General features: G+C 37.2%; 1 protein-coding gene across 2 annotated transcripts in view; it reads left to right on the top strand.

The window, feature by feature from the left end:
* The window catches only part of TCTN1 (tectonic family member 1), a 50,142-nt gene that overhangs the window by 8,907 nt on the left and 23,882 nt on the right, over positions 1-17,353 (top strand). For both annotated transcript variants that reach the window (XM_072600473.1, XM_072600474.1), the window contains exons 2-4: positions 1,818-1,938; positions 7,500-7,630; positions 8,933-9,084. In XM_072600473.1, the coding sequence (XP_072456574.1) occupies positions 1,818-1,938; positions 7,500-7,630; positions 8,933-9,084 (404 nt within the window). The remainder of the gene's footprint in view (positions 1-1,817; positions 1,939-7,499; positions 7,631-8,932; positions 9,085-17,353) is intronic.

The raw sequence follows: 17,353 nt of genomic DNA, 5'->3' as shown, positions 1-17,353 counted from the left end.
CAGATAGAAACAGACCATATTCTTTTGTATTATGCTTTGTTTTGTTTTATGGTTTCTCCCATTCACTTTAATTCTTCTATGCAACATGTATTTAATAGGAATGTACATGTAGAATCTATATAAGATTAGATGCTGTCCCAGGAAGGGAATGGAGAGGGAGGGAGGAAGGGATTGGAAAGAAATCTAGGATATATGGAAGTGATTGTCAAACACTGAAAACAAATAAAATAATTTAATTAAAAAAAAAGAAAATTTTACTTTCAGATACCAGACTCAAAAGAAGCATGTAAAGATAAACAGGAAAGAGAAATCATAAGACACTTAATAAGGTTAAACTATTTACATTCGTACTTGGCAGGATGATGCTTGTAACTCATAAGAACTTTCTCATTAGGGCAGTTAGAAGTAGACAGAGGGCTCAGGTGAGTTGAATATGAAAGGATGATATTTAAAAAGTAAAATTAAGTAAAATTAAGGAGTGAGAGAGAAATGTACTGGGAGAAAAGGAAAGGAAGAGGTAGAATGGGGCAAATTATCTCACATAAAAGAGGCAAGAAAAAGCCTTTACAGTGGAGGGGAAGAGGAGGAGCAAGCAAACCTTACTCTCATCAGAACTGGCTCAAAGAGAGAATAATATACACATTCATTTGGGTATAGAAATGTATCTTGCCCTGCAGGAAAGTAGAAGGGAAAGGGGTAAAAGAAGGAGAGGGGGTGATGGAGGGAGGGCAGAATGGGGAGAGGGGGTAGTCAGAAGCAAAACAGTTTTGAGGAGGAACAGAGTAAAAGGAGAGAGAGAATAGAACAAATGATGGGGGAATAAGATGGAGGAAAATACACTTAGCAGTAGTAATGGTGAAATTTTGAAGCAAGTTTTTCTGATCAAGGCCTCATTTATTAAACATATGGAGAACTATGAAATTTATTTTTAAAAAATAAGAGCCATTCCTCAACTGATAAATGGTTAAAAGATTTGAACAGTTTTCACGTGAAGTAATCAGAGCTATTAAGGTCTAGCTTAAGCACTGTACAACTTTGTAAATAAAGTCAGACATTGAGGGATAACAGCTTTGGTCAGATATGATGATGATAGTGTTATTCCTGTACTGTCAAAAATTAAGTAATGCCCCCCTCCTTTCTCTTAACAGTATACTGTGGGGAATGTACTTGTGTTAATTTTTTTGGCACGTACTTTTTTTTTAATTTTTGAAGTTTTGAGTTCCAAATCCTACCCCTTCCTTTCTTCCCTTCCTCTTCCCTGAGATAGTAAGCAATCTGATATAGCTCATATGTGTGTAATCATGTAAAGCAGGGAATGTACTTTGAAGGAGGCCATTATTTGGGTATTTGGAAAGTATCTTATATCAAAACAAAATATAACAATAGATTTAAAAAATGACAGTCTGGTATCTTCTACTTCAGCTGGTTAACTTGTAACAGTCACTTTTCCAAAAATAGCATTAGAATTATTTATTTGTAACTTTGGAAGTCATCAGATTTTATCTTAGTAAAGTATATGGTAAAGAGTCAACTTGTCATAGTGAAGAGCTGGCTTCAAAGCCAGAAAGACGTGGGTTCAAGTTCTGCCTCTGAAATATACAAGGCGTGATCCAGGGCAAGTCCCTGAACCTTCCAGGCTTTAGGTTGCTCTTTAAGACTGTAGAGCCCAGAGAGGGTGCTGACCTGAATTGGTAGAGGGAGTTTTCTTACCTGAGAATTCTCTGTACCAGTGAAATCACAAGTCTTACCCCTCTCCTAAAATGCCTGTAGTATTTACTATCAATATATGTGACTCTGTTGACCTCTGTTTCCTCTAGTTTCTGCACTGTGTGTGTGTGACCTGTTAGTAGAAGAATGTGACATAAACTGCTGCTGTGATCCTGACTGCAGTTCTACAGATTTCAGTCTTTTCTCCACATGCTCAGTTCCAGTTGTCTCGTAAGTTTACAACTTTGGTGAATCTAGTAGTTTCTGATTGGCATTTGACACTTACTCCTCCAATGCCTGCTCTTCCTAGGCTTCCTGATCAATCTTCAGAGGGTATCTACCCAGTCTCTTGGAGTCCTTCCTTTTGTGCTTCTGCCACTTTCAGAATGCTAGTGTATCATTTCAGCTGTTTATCTATTGTCTGAAAACTTTGCCCTTGAAGGAAAATCAAAGTCTGTATTTCTGAATTGCAGATTAGTTCAGCCATTTTCAATATTTCAAGTCAGCCATTTTATAACATCAGTAAGCTATTCTCATTAACATCTTGTGGGGAAAAAGTACAATTTGATTTCATATAAGCTTGCTGATATGCAAAGAATTCAATAGTGGGAAGGCTTTGTTTAGATTTTTGTGATAGGTAAATTTCCAAAAATTCTGGCAACTCATGTCATACATACATGAAAACAATGGAAAACAGCATTCCCCAATGATTAGAATTGGAAAAATCTGTCTTGAATTATCTGTGTATAAGTAGCTCAAATTTCAAAGCTTTAAAAAAAGGGGGACTCAGAGAATGATAATTGATGCAGATAGTAAGATGATGAGACAAACTTATGATTCTGAGAAAGATGATTTAACTTTAGCCTTATAGAAGGCTTAGCAAATGATAATCGATAGATTTAGTGCTTTTGAAAGTTATTCATTCTGTTTTCATCAGAGTTCTTTTGCTGGCCAAAGGAAAAGTGGGTCCATTCTCCCAATATCCCAGTGGATTTATAGTTTTCTCCATGTCACTCCCCCCTCCAGCAGTGTAGATCACAACCCTTCCCTGCCTTTCCATCCTGTATGACTCTTCCAACCTCTGCCTGCCATGGTAGGTAGGGCCCTCAGTGTATTGGGGGCCTTCCTCAGATTCCCTTGACAATATCAGTGGATATCCATCAGTTACCTCTTCTACTTATTTTCCTAAAGGAGTTAATGATAAATATGGGTTAGGCTTCAGTGTAGTCCAGAAGCCTTTGGTCTGGCTTCTTACCCTTAAACCAAATTTTCCAAGACCTTTTTTGTCAACCTCTCCTACACATATGCATTGAAGTCATCAGGTAGCAAATTATAATTTGATTTAATGGGAGGATTGGTCTTACTGAGTTCTTCTTTAGCCTGGTTATTGGCCATGCCTGAAGTGTTCCCCCTCTTCACCTCCACTTCTTGGAATCTTTTGTTTCTTTCAAGAAACCTTTTAAGAAACTTCCCCTGAAGTAGCACCTCCTTTATGAATCCTTTCTTGGTCCTTCCAAGTGCTAGTGCCTTGCCTTCAAGGTTAGTTTGTGTCTGTTTTGTATTCGTTGTTTCCCATGTTATAATGCAAGCTTCTCTGAATGTACAAACTGTTATCCCCTTTGTATCTGTAAGATACAAAGCCCTATACCTCCTCTCTTAAATGCTTGTTGATTGATCGATGAGTAGACTTTCTGTCTTATCATTTGTAACAGAGATGGGAATGGAAGCTACCATTATTTTCTTGGTGGTGTTTTTGCAAATATGAGACAACTAAATGTCTTGGGAAATGATATTTCTTGTTGCCTTTAGATGCATGATAAAACCAATTACACCAACTCCTTTATTTTCCTTTCCATGGAAAATTTGTTAACTTTCTTTCTATTTATCTGCAACCTTTTTGTCTTCTCATTTTATTTATAACAAGAAAATCAAGATGGGTGCAATGTCCATCCATTCATTCATTGAACAAGGATCTCATATGGTGACAATTAATAAAGTAATGTTTATGAACAGGGTAAAAATTGTAATTCTTAGTTCCCTTATTGGCCACTGTTACTATTAAAGTAGAAAGACTGAACATTATTTTGTATTTTTCATTTTTATGAATTGCTTTGGTCAAAGATTTAATCAGCAAGTAGCTAATCTACTGGTGATGAAATTCCCTCTTCCTAAATAGGCTGATCCTTAGAAAGCAGAATTAGTCTGTGGTGAGGCCATACTGAAAGCCTTCCTAGTTTGGGAGAACCTATCATAGCTTTTGCTCCCCTGACATAGTCTTTAAGAACTCAAGATTCTTCCTCATCAGAATGGAACTTTGTCACATTTCTAAACAATTCTAAAACACAAAATGTTGATTAAATAGAAAGTTTGAGGGATGGGATGCTGTGGTTCAGTTTCATTTTCTTGTTAATGGAAAGTTAACTAAAAAAAGTGTCTGTTAACTGTTGCTAAATTAAGGTATCTGTTGTTGTTTTTATTGTGCAGTTGTGTCTGACTCTTCATGACCCCATAGACCATACCATACCAGGCACTTTTATTCTCTGCTATCTCCCAAAGTCTGTCCAAATTCATGTTTGTTGTTTCTGTGATACTATTTATTCTCTGCCATCCCCTTTCCCTTTTGCCTTCAATCTTTCCCACCATCAGGATCTTTTCCAGTGAGTCCCATCTTTTCATTATATGGTCACAGTAGTTAAGCTTTAGCCTCAATTTTTGCCCTTCCAGTGAATAGCCTGAATTAGTTTAAGTATTGACTGACTTGACCTTCTTTCCATCCAAGGGACTCTCAAAAATCTGCAGCACCACAATTCAAAAGCATCAGTTTTGCAGACTTCCCTTAAAAGTCTAGCTCTCACAGTCATATATTGCTACTGGAAAAACCATAGCTTTCTCTGTGCACTGATGTCTCTGCCTTTTAATATTCTATCCTGATGTGCTATAGCTTTCCTTCTGAGTAGCAAGCCTCTTTTAATTTCACGGCTGCAATCATTGCTTGCAGTGATCTTTGAGCCCTAGAATATCAAATCCAACACTGCTTCCATTCCTTCTCCCTCTGTTTGCCAGGAAGTGATGGGACCAGTTGCCAAGATCTTAGTGTTTTTATGTTAAGCTTCAAGCCAGCTTTTACTCTCTCCTTTTTCATCCTGAAGTTTCTTAATTCCCCTTCACTTTCTGCCATCAGAGTGGTATCATCTGTCTCTGAGATTGTTAATATTTCTCCCACCAACATTAATTCTAGTCTTTGATTCATCCAGGCTGACATATTACATGATGCACTCTGCATATAAGTTAAAGAAATAAGATGGCAATACACAGTTTTGTTATACTCCTTCTCAAATCTTAAACCAATTAGTTGTTCTATGTTTGGTTCTAACTGCAAACAGATTCCTCAGCAGACAATTAAAATCATCTGGTACTCCCATCTCTTTGAGATCTTGCCACATTTTGTTGTGATCCATGCGTAGTGAATGAAGTAGAAATAGATGTTTTTTTCTGGAACTCCCTTGCTTTCTCCATAATCCAGTGAATATTGGCAATTTGATCTCTAGTGCCTCAGCCTGCTCTTCTGGTAATTCTTGGTTCACATATTGCAGAAGGCCAGCTTGCAGAACCTTGCTGGTGTGTGAAGTGAGCACAGTTATTAGGTAACTTGAACATTCTTTGGCATTGCCCTTCTTTGGGATAGGAACTTGACCTGTTTATTCTTTATCCTGAAAGTGGAATGTTATGTGGCAATGGGAGGGTAGGACTGCTGGAAGAATGAAAAACTCTTAGTGTTCTCCAAGCATGCTTTGTACATGCCTACTTCTGTATCTTTGTTTATATCATTGCCTCTACCTGGGGAAAAAAGAATAATGCCAATTAAGTGAGTTAGTGGTTAGTTAGGTTCTTAGCCAAAAGTTTACTATATTTTACCTCTCATGAACTTAAAGAAGATGGTGAAGACTTAAGTCAGCAACTGATCATAATACCTTTCCCTCAAAGCCGACTCTCCCTCCTGACTTCCTGATTGTTGTCAACAGTGCTGTCATTCACCCCAGCGTGAGCTGGGGGTGCTAGGAGCCTTGGTTGGTGTCATTTCTAACTCTTCCTTCTCTCCCCTTCCTTCCTTGCATGTCCAGTTTGACCCAAAATCTCTCTCATCAATGATGCTTTACATAACTATCCTTTCCATTTTTGTTTTCACAATGACTCTCTTAGGCCAGACCTTTATCATCGTATTGTTACACTATTGTGACAGCCCCCTCACTGGGTTCTCTGCTCCTGTTCTTTCTCCATTCCAGCCTATCACATGAACCATTACCAGATTAACCTTCCTAAACTGTGTATCTCTTGTGTCATTTTCCTGGCTAGAAATCCTTAGTGATTTTTGATTCTCTTTAGAACGGTGTGCACAATTGGCAGTAAGTAGGGGACAAAAGTAAAATAGGCTAAACTTCTTTGGCCACAGATAGATTAGGCTGGAGACAGACTGACGATGTGGGTCACGTAACAAATAGGAGAGTGTGCAGTGGCAACCCTACATTTTTCACACTCTGCCCAAAGTTCTTTGGTGGGCTGCAAATGGCCCATGGGCCATATGTTGTGCAGGTCAGTTTAGAATAAAGTCCAAGGCTCGCCACAGTCTGACCCTGTTTTATCTGTAGATTGTTCTGTTCACTGTCCCCAAATTGTGCTCGTACGTCCCTACCTTAGCACCTTTGTTCTCTCTCTTCTCTCTACTTCTCTATGACTTCCCTGCTCTCTTGCATCTTCTCAATCCTTCACATCCTAGCCAGGCTCCCTCCCCTCTGATCAGCCTACTTGGAAGGGATGTCTTCTGCCTCTGAATCCCTGTTTTCGTTCTATGTACCACTCTCTTGGTGGTTAGCATTTGCTTCTTTGTGTTGTTAGTTATCCCTTTTGTGTGTGTGCTTTATCTTTTCATCTAGATTGTCAGCTCCTTGAGGGATTTACTGCATTATGCTTTGTTTCATCACCAAAAGCACCTAACATAAGGTTTGCACTCAGTAGCAACCAAACAAGCATGAATGGCCTGATCAGATGATTTTCTTTACTTTTAGCAGGTCTACTGTCCCTATTATCTTTTTACCTTCTGCTTTCAGTTGTCACTGTCTAGTCATCATTTGTCAGTATCATCATTAACTACTCTGCTAGATATCTTTTCATAATTCCTTCTAGCATCATCTTCCTCACTTTTTTTCCTGTTAACTATCCAGCTCTCTGTTTCTGCATCTTCCTGACTTTGTTATATGGGCCATGCATCTGTCATGTTGATTACCATCTGTCACTTCCTCCATGAGTTGTATGCTTGGTGACTATGATTTAGAAGCACCAAAAATCATCAGATAGTTTCAGAGTCGTTTTTTCTTATTCCACATGATGTATTCTTATAGTCCTTAGTTCATACCTTAATTCAGCAAACTGGAAATTCTTGAATCACTCCTAGTATCAGTTATAGGCAAAATTGTTTTGTAATCTCACTCTCCATGGACTGCTATCCCATTAATTTTACCATGGTGTTTAATGCTCTCTTATATCATAAGACCGCTTCATATGGTACTAAATTTCTTGGTGGTAATTTTTAATGGTCTAGATTTTTTCTTTCTTTATAGGAAAGATAGAATTAAGAATGCCAGACCCTTTAACAGTGAATGGATCTATTTCATATATTCACTATAGTCTTAGTAGAGCTGCTAACCTAGTAAATATGTTCATGTAACGACTTTAAAGTAGTCTTGCCAAAACTGACTATGTTGTAGATTTTAAAGCCTTTTTTTGTTTGTTTTTAGAAGTGACAGTCATTTCTGCTTTCAGAAGGTAGCCTTATACGAAATGAATTTTACAGCACATCCACCTGAAAGACTATTTCATTTAATAGAGAAAACAAATCCATCTGCTTTCTGCCTCTACACTCTCAACTGTAAGTATCTGATGAAAAGTTTATTTAGTTAAGACACAGGGGAAAAGTTTCCTTTAAACTTCTTTTGTAGCAAGAATAAAGCCTGAATTCAGGATCCAAGTAGTCTAACCCTTGTGATACAGCTAGCATACAAAGGAGTTATTCCTTCTCTTCAGCGTGTTCTTTGCAAATCTCCTCAAGGAACTCAACATAACTGCATATTAATGGATTTTCTTTTGAAGTAATTGTGTTTATGTTTTCCTAATTTGTAGTATACCAAGCTATCTGGATTTTTATTTTCTGAATGTTTTTTTTAATTTGACTTCCTCTTTGTTGTAGTGGTACAGCTTTAAATAGTAGCTGTAGTTCCTGTTTCCTTTTACGCTTTTATTTTTATTGAGGAGATTTGCATAAAAACAGTATTTATTTTTATCAGTTCATTTAGCCTTGATCAAGGCTTATCAAGGTTCATTTTCAGAGAACAGGTACTGGAAAATGCCACTAACACTGGACAGATTAGAGAGACAAGGGATATTCATTTATGCCACTACCTATCTACTAAAAATATTTTTCAACTATGTAGTTCATTTTTTTTATCAGAATGATAGTAAGATTGTGATTCAACTTTTCCTTCATAATTAAGAGAGAGCAAGAACTTAAGTTACTGATTTGTAACTTATAACAGGAAATGATGGCACTGTGAGTTATTTTTCTGCCTGCCAACATAGTCAGGGATACACACAACTTATTTTCCTTCTTCTGGTTTGTAGGACACAGAAGAACTACCCTCAGTTGCCTCTTTTTTTAATTGGCTTTGAGGTGAGGGGAGTAATCTCTCCCTGTTTTCCTGCACGAGAGGTAAAAAATGAATTGTTTTATACCCAAAACAAACGTAAGATGGATTTATTGATCTAGCCTGTAGGGTGGAGAATAGAATGGACCTTTACTTTTTTATACATGGCTCCATTACACAGGAGCCATATTAGATTTCTCTCCATGTTGCAGTGAGAAATAGACCCAGCCTGCTGGAACATTAGACTTGCCCAGATCCAAGCAGGTGGAACAACAGAAGGATATGGCAGGTTTGCAAGGAGCCTTGCAAATCATAGAGTGTAGCCTTCTTGTTTTACAGAGGAGGAAATTAAATCTCATAGAGATGAAATGACAAGGATATGGAAGAGAACTCCATGGAGATAGCTGCATTTAACCTGATAGTGTATTTCAAATGAATATATTTCTTTTATTAGTTTTAATTCTGTTTGAAGGTACATTCTTGAAAAAGTTTTATTTTGACATTAACAAACATGCTTTCTTTCACAACAGACAGAATTGCATTATCCTTTATTATTCCTGAACTCCCCAATGAGAATGATTTTGATAATTTCTTGAAAAAGTCTGTTAATTTTGCCAACACTAAAGAATCAGACATTTCTCACTCAACTATATTGAATGCCCCAACTGCTACTAAATACAGGGTAAGTAGAGAGGCTGATTTTAGTAAAGTCAAGGTGGGCTAAGAGATACAGAGCCCTACACTGGGAAATTAACTTTCCTCTATCTTATTTACTGTATGAGTGTATACTGTTTTATGGTAGGGAGCTTAATTAATTTCATATTCTCATCCCTACTGTTTAGCATAGTATCTTGCACATTGTAGAGACTCAAAAGATGTTTTTGAATTGAATAGATTCTTTCAAGATATTTTGTGATAATATAGAATTTACATAGTAAACTTAAGTTTTGTAACTAATGTATATGTGTTAAACAAAGCATGAGAAACAAATGCAAAATGTAGGATGGGCAAAAATAGGTTTTTAAAACCTCCATTAAGTATGTACTTCTTCTCTTTATAGTTATTTTCATTGTTCTTGGCCTCAACAGTATATAGGAAAATACTCGTATTATGATATGACTATAGAGTGGGATTAACTTTTCATGTCTGAGTTCCTCTTCTCAAATCAGATTTCATTTTATATTCTTTGAGGACTGGAATGGCTCCTACCACTGACCTGGCCAGCCACTCAAATGTTAGGATCTAAACTAATTTGCCAGTATATGTTGGCCCCAGAAGGCATGACTGATTCTCCTTAGTTGATCCCAATACAATTCCAGTATAACATTGCCTCACTTCATCCAGTGGCCATCTCGCTTTCCAAATTGACCAAGGATGTTTTGGCATATACAATGGTTCGGTAGAGATGTGCTTACCTGATGAAGGTACCAGGGCTAGAGTTTTATTAGTTATATAAATTTGGACATGTTAATTGATTGATTCAACTAATTTCTGTCCCATGCACTTGGTTTTATTATTCCCTCCTTTATTTTCTTTTATTTTTATACTATAACATTTGTTTTCAAACTTTCACTTCCATATTCTCTCCCTTCACTCTCCCATCCTTTGAGAAAGCAAGCAGTATGATGCCTGTTATCCCTGTGAGGTCATACAAAACATATTTCCACGTAAACCATGTAGCAAAAAGCAAAAAAAATCAGTGAAAAATATGCTTCAGTCTGCACTTAGCGTCCACCAGTTCTCTCTCTGAACCACTGATAAACTTTAATAAGTTGAATGGATGCCTTTTGGTTTTACATCATACATATCCCTCCATCCTGAGAGCCTGCCCTTGTAATAAAGACAGTTACTCAAAACTAATTAATATGCAGACGAGTCTGATAGCGTGTACAGCATTCTGCATGCTTGGTCCTCCATCTCTCCAAAAAAGGAAGAGGAATTTGCCTCATCTCTTTTCTTTTCATTTATATTTTGTAGTTGTGTGTATTGTTAACACTGGTTTTATTTACCTCATTCTGTATCAGTTAATACAAGTCTTCCCATGTTTACCTGAATTCCTCATATTTGTTGCTTACTGTGGCACAGTAATATTCTATTACATTCATATGCTGCAGTTTTTTTGGCCATTTCCCAATTGATGGGCACCAACTTGGTCATAGTGTACTTCTTCATTACTTCAGAAGCTGTATGATTTTGGTGATGTAGGTATTCCCTCTGTCCCAACATGCCTTAGTAGATTATTTTGATGAGTTGCCATGGTCATAAGATCTCTCACCTTGTGCTTGTACCCTGTGGATAATGAGCCCATCTAAACTAGCCTGAACTAACTGGGTTGGTCTTTGGATAGCATTGGATAACTTTCCATAATTGGGCTTATTCTCAAAGCTTTTCTAGCTTAGTAACACTTGCCAAGATTTTGCTCTGTCTGAGTAGCCTTTAAGAATATGTCACCTCCATGCCACAGTGTGGAAGGGGAGGAGGATTTTATTGGAGGAGCAGTTTTTTTTAAAAATTCAATTTTATTTTCAATATTTATCTTCAGTTCTGAATTAACTCCCTCTTCCACTGAAAAAAGCAAGAAAAACAAAACCCATTACAAATATGTATAGTCATATAAAATAAATTCCCTCATTAGCCATGTTCCCGCCCTCCCCCAAATAAATAAAGAAAAAGATAAGAAAATATGCTTTAGTCTGCACTCTGAATCTGTCAGCTCTCTGTCTGGAGGGGAGTGACATATTTCATCACCAGTCTTTTCACATTGTTGTTAGTCATTACATTGATCAGAGTTTCTAAGTCTTTTACAATTGCTTTTCTTTTTTTTTCTTCTTTAATTTTTTAATTTTTAATTTTTAACACAGTTCATAACACAATTCCAACTTTTGGTCAAGTGATATTTCTTTTAAAGCATTTACAATATAGAACACAAACGAATTATTTTTTTTTATTTTAACATTTACCAACTGAGACACAAATAATACCTATGTATGCTAACTTCATAAACCTAATTGTCTCCACACTATTACTAAGAATTAAAGGACCCTAACTTATTGTTGTTGGTCTAAAGTCTTCAGCCTAATAGCTTAATTTTAGACTTGACCTCAGATGTTCCCCTACCAACAATCTATAATTTAATAGATCTGGTATTAAGCTTACTAACCTTTTGACTATAGGAAATTGCCACTAGGGGTAGGGACATTGCAGGGAAACAATATCTCCCCAATTTCATGTCAGTTCCAGGCAAGAGTAGATTATTAACTTGCATTCAGTGAGGCTTAGAGACTGCCAGGTGTCAGTGGAGAAACTGAGTCAGGAGAATCCTACCTCAGCCCAGGCTGAACAGCCGCTCTCCGACCCCTTCCAAGAGATCACCTTTTTCATCTCATACCAGCATCTCACAGACTTACTGGCATCATCAATTGGAGGCTCACACTGCCTTTGTTGCTATCCATACCTGGAGTTAGATGCAGAAGAACAGTCACTTAGTAGTCCCATAGTATCTTAAAACAGCAAGTTCCAATAACCAGGTTTCAGATATGACTATAATTGGCTAAGGAGCATCTTTTGAGGCAAGTCTTAAGTGGCTTACATGCCTTTCTATACTTGTTCTAGTCCTGCTTAAATAACAATCATAAAATCAAATTTGCCATTAAAACCTTAACTTTTCCATCAATGCCAAATTTTACCCAAAGTTACCTGCCTCTAGGAGACTTAGAGTAAAATTCATTTCCCCAAACTAAAGATGTCTCTGATTTAGTCTCAGTAATTAATTCAGTCAATTGTTTTAATACTAATGCATCACTTTGTAATATGTCCAATTTTTCTCCCCATCTCTCCCTCCCCCCACCCCCTAATACCTTGCATTCTGATTACCCCTTCCCTCAATGAGCCCTCCCTTCTATCACACCCCACCCTTCCCTTTTCCCCATCTTCTCTCTTTTCTTGTAGGGCAAGATAAATTTTTATACCCCATTACCTGTGTTTCTTATTTCCCCGTTATATGCAATAATAATTCTCAACATTCGTTTCTAATACTTTGAATTCCACCTTCTTTCCCTCCCTCCCTCTCTACCCAGCCCCACTGAGAAGGCAAGCAATTCAATACAGACTATATATGTGTCGTTTTGCAAAAGACTTCCATAATAAGCATGTTGTGCAATACTAACTATATTGTCCTCTATCCTACTCTATCCCCCCTTTATTTTTTTATTCCCTCATTCGACCTTGTCCCTTCCCAAAAGTGTTTATTTCTAGTTACTCCCTTCTCCCATTTGCCCTCCCTTTTATCATTCCCCTCACCCCACTTGTCGCCTCCTCCCCTAATTTCCTGTAGTGTAAGATAGATTTTCATACCAGATTTAGTGAGCATGTTATTCCCTCCTTAAGCCATATGTGGAGAGAGTAGCTTTACTTTTCCCCTCTCCTCTTCTCCCTTTTCTCCACCATTGAACAAGATTTTTCTTTATCTCTTTTATGAGGTATAGCCTACTCCATTCCATTTCTCCCTTTCTCCTCCCAGTATTTTCCTCCCTCACCCCTTAATTTTTATATCTTTTTTTTGTGGATGTCATCTCTTCTGATTCAACACAGCCTGTACTCTGTGTGTGTATGTGTGTGTGTGTGTGTGTGTGTGTGTGTGTGTGTGTGTGTGTGTGTGTGTGTGTACAGTCCCTCCACCTACCCAAATACTGAGAAAAGACACTATTCCATTTGGAGCATATATACTCAATCCTGACATGGGTTCGCTGTCTGGGGTGCCTCTTAGTAAGAATGTAGTTTATCTATTTTAATTACACCTCTTTTTGCTTTTGTTTTATCTGAGAGCATGACAACTACCTCTGCCTGTTTTTTACTTTAACTGATACATGATAGATGTTGTTCCTGTCCATTATTTTAACTCTTTATGGATCTTTCTGTTTCAAGTATGTTTCTTGTGAATAGCATATTGTTGGATTATGGTTTCTAATCCAGTCTGATATCTTCTTCCATTTTATGCATGAGTTGATCCTATTCATATTTATAATTAGGATTGCTAATTTTATTATTTCCCTTCATGCTGTTCTTTTATACTCTCTTTCTTCCTTGTTCCTTCATTAGGAGTCTGTTTTGGGAGGCAGAGCCAAGATGGCAGAGTAAAGGCAGGGACTCACCTGAGTTCTCCTTCAAACCTCTCCCATATACCTTTAAATAATGACTTTTAACATGTTCTAGGATGACACAACCCACAAAAATATGGAATAAAACAGTTTTCCAGCCCAAGACAACTTACAATGTTTGCAGGAAAGGTTATTGCACCAGAGTGAGAGAGGAGCACAGCCCAATGCGGGCTGTGCCAGCGCAGACTGGACCCCAGCAAACCAGGAGCAGGCCTCAGGGCGACTAAATCAGTGACAGCAGTGGCAGTTTCTAGACCTCTCAGCCCACAGATAGTAAGGAGATTGGACAGCAGATCAGACGGAGATTTACAGGGGCCGCTTTGTTAGCAATGAGGCAGGACTCTGTTGCATTGCCTATATTTGGATCTGGGTTGCAGTCCTGGATCTTAGGCCCAGTGTGATGAGGAGCACTAGCACAGCAGAGCTTGTGACCACAGTGGAGCAGGGATCCTGGTGATGGTTCCTGAGTTGAAAAGAATACTTGTGGTCACTCACAAACCAGTGCACAATATAATAGAGTAATAAACACACCTCTCACTGGATTATACCACTTTGGAGGAGCCTTAAACTTATAGGTCCCCAGAATTACCTCTGAAAATAATTGCACAAAAAACTTGAGGCTGGGGACAGTGCCCCCTCTACTTGGGAAGCAGAGTCCCATTTTAACTTAAAAGTCAAGAAATAGGCTGGGAAAAATGAGCATAGAAAAATTATGACCATAGAAAGTTACTATGGTGAAAAAGAAGATCAAAACACATACTCAGAAGAAAACATAGTGTCAAAATTCTTACATCCAAAGCCTCAAAGAAAAATATGAATTGGTCTCAGGCCATGGAAAAGCTCAAAAAGGATTTTAAAAATCAAGCAAGAGAGGTAGAGGAAAAATTGGGAAGAGAAATGGGAGTGACACAAGAAAATCATGAAAAAAAGAGTCAATAACTTGGTAAAGGAGGCACAAAAAATACTGAAGAAAATAACACCTTAAAAAACAGAATAGACTAAATGATAAAGGGCACAAAAATCCCATAAGGAGAAGAATACCTTGAAAAATGGAATTGACCAAATGGAAAAATGCAAAAATTTACTGAAGGGAAGAACTCCTTAAAAAGTAGAATCGGCCAAATGGAAAAAGAGGTATAAAAGCTCACTGAAGAAAATAATTCCTTAAAAGTTAGAATTGGGCAAGTGGAAGGTAATAATTTTATGAGACATCAAGAAAGGAACAAAATCAAAAGAATGGAAAAATAGAAGAAAATGTGAAAAAGTTCATTGGAAAAACAACTGACCTAGAAAATAGATCCAGGCTAGAAAATTTAAAAATTATTGGGTTACCTGAAAGTCATGATAAAAAAAAAAAAAAGAATTTAGACCTCATCTTTCAAGAAATTATGAAGGAAAACTGCCCTGATATTCTAAAAACCAGAGGTTAAAATAGAAATAAAAAGAATCCACCAATCACCTCCTGAAAGAGATCCCAAAATGAAAACTCCCAGGAATATTATAACCAAATTCTATACCTCCTGGATTAAGGAGAAAATACTGTAAGCAGCCAAAAAGAAATAATTCATATGTCATGGAGCTGCAGTCAAGAAAACACAAGATTTAGCAGCTTCTAACTTAAAGGATTGGAGGACTTGGAATGATATTCCAGAGGGCAAAAGGACTAGATTGCAACCAAAAATCACCTACCCAGAAAAGTGAGTATAATCCTTCAGGGGAGAAAAAGGGATATTCAATGAAATAGAGGACTTTCAAGCATTCCTGATGAAAAGACCAGAGCTGAATAGAAAATTTGACTTTCAAAAAGACTCAAAAGAAACATGAGAAAGGTAAACGCAAAAGGGAAATCATAAGAGATTCAATAAGATTAAACTTTATATTCCTATGTGGGAAAATGATATTCATGACTCCTAAAACCTTTCTCATTATTAGGGCAGTTAGAGTAGACATAGAAAGCATATATGTGAATTGAGTATGATGCTGTGATTATCTTTAAAAAAAAGTAAAGAATGAGAGAGAAGAAGGCATTGGGGGAAGGGGAAAGGGAGAGGTAGAATGGGATAAATTATCTGACATAAAAGAGGTCTGAAAGAGGTTTTATAATGGAGGGGGAAATGGAGGAAGTAGGGAGGGAAGCCCATAAACTTTACTCTCATCAGAATTGGCTCAAAGAGGGAATAATATGCAAACTTGGGTGTAGAAGTCTATCTTACCATACAAAAAAGTAGGAAGGGAAGGAGATAAGAGTGGGGGGGGGGCTGATAGAAGGGAGGGTAGTTTGGGGGAGGCAAAAGTCAGAAGCAAAACACTTGAGAATGGACAGGTTAAAAGGAGAGATAAGAATAAACGGGAAAATAGGATGGAGAGAAACACATAGTTGGTAATTGTTACAGTGCAAAAAAAAAAATTTGCAATGAGTTTCTCTGATAAACACATTTCTAAAACATACAAAACTGAGTCAGATTTATAGAAATAAGCCATTCCTCTATTCACTAATGATAAAAGGATATGAACAGGCAATTTTCAGACAAAATAATCAAGGGTGTTGATTATAATCATAAAAATGCTATAAATCACTATTGATGAAAGAATGCAAATTAAAACAACTCTGAACCACTGCCTCACACCTGTCAGATTGGTTATGTTGGAGGGGGATGTGGGAAAACTAAAACACTAATGTACTACTATTGGTGAAGTTGTATATTAAGTCATTCTGGAGAGCAATGTGGAACTCTGCTCAAAGTACTATAGAACCATTCATACCCTTTGACCAAGCAATACCAGTACTACATCTGTATCCCAAAGAGATAAAAAACAAAAAGGAAAAGGACATATGTATACAAAAATGTTTATAGCAGCTCTTTTAGTGATGGCAAAGAACTGGAAATTGAGGGGATGTCCATCAGTTGGGGAATGGCTGAACAAGTTGTGGTGTATGATTGTGGTGGAAAACTATTGTACTTTAAGAAATGATGAGCAGGATACTTTAGAAAAACCTGGACTTAACATGAACTGATGCAAAGTGAAATGTACAGAACCAGAAGAGTACTGTACACAGTAATAGCATATTGTGTGATGATCTACCAAGAATAATTTAGCTATTCTTAGCAATACAATAATCCAAGACAGTTCTGTAGGACTTAGGATGAAATGTGCTGTCTAGAGAAAGAACTGGTAGAGCCTGAATGCAGATCAAAGATACTTTCATTTTGTTTTCCTTGTTTTTGTTTTTTTGGTTTGTGTTTTCTTTTACAGAATGACTTACATGGGAATGTATTTGGCATGACTATACTCATATAACCTATGTCAAATTGCTTGCCTTTTCATTGTGGGGGAGGAGGAGAGAGATGGAGAAAATTCAGAACTAATAATTTGAAAAAAAGTTAAAATTGTTTTTACGTGTACTTGGGAAAAAACAAAATACTAAGTAAGATTAAAAACAAAGAAATATTGGCCAAGAAATGACTAATAAATCAATTTATTTTTTAAAAAGTCTGTTTTGCTTCTGACTACTCTCTCATTTAATCTAGCCTTCCTTTTATGCCCAGCTGTCCTTTTCCTTTAACCCCTTTCCCTCCTGCTTCCCTATTGGGTAAGATGAATTCTGTACTCAACTTGTGTGTATTATGCCTTTCTTAAACTGGTTCAAATGACAGTGATGTTCCAGTATATTCTACTTTCCCTTACTCACCCCACCATTGCTTAAATTCTTCCTTGAACAAATTTTCCCCATTCTTCTTCTTCATTCTTCCCTTTTCCAGTGCATTCCTATTTTCCATTCTTCCATTTTCATTC

The sequence above is a fragment of the Notamacropus eugenii genome, chromosome 4 (assembly GCF_028372415.1).
Source record: "Notamacropus eugenii isolate mMacEug1 chromosome 4, mMacEug1.pri_v2, whole genome shotgun sequence".
NCBI classification, from domain to species: Eukaryota; Metazoa; Chordata; class Mammalia; order Diprotodontia; family Macropodidae; genus Notamacropus; species Notamacropus eugenii.
This window is presented reverse-complemented; position numbering and strand designations above follow the sequence as displayed.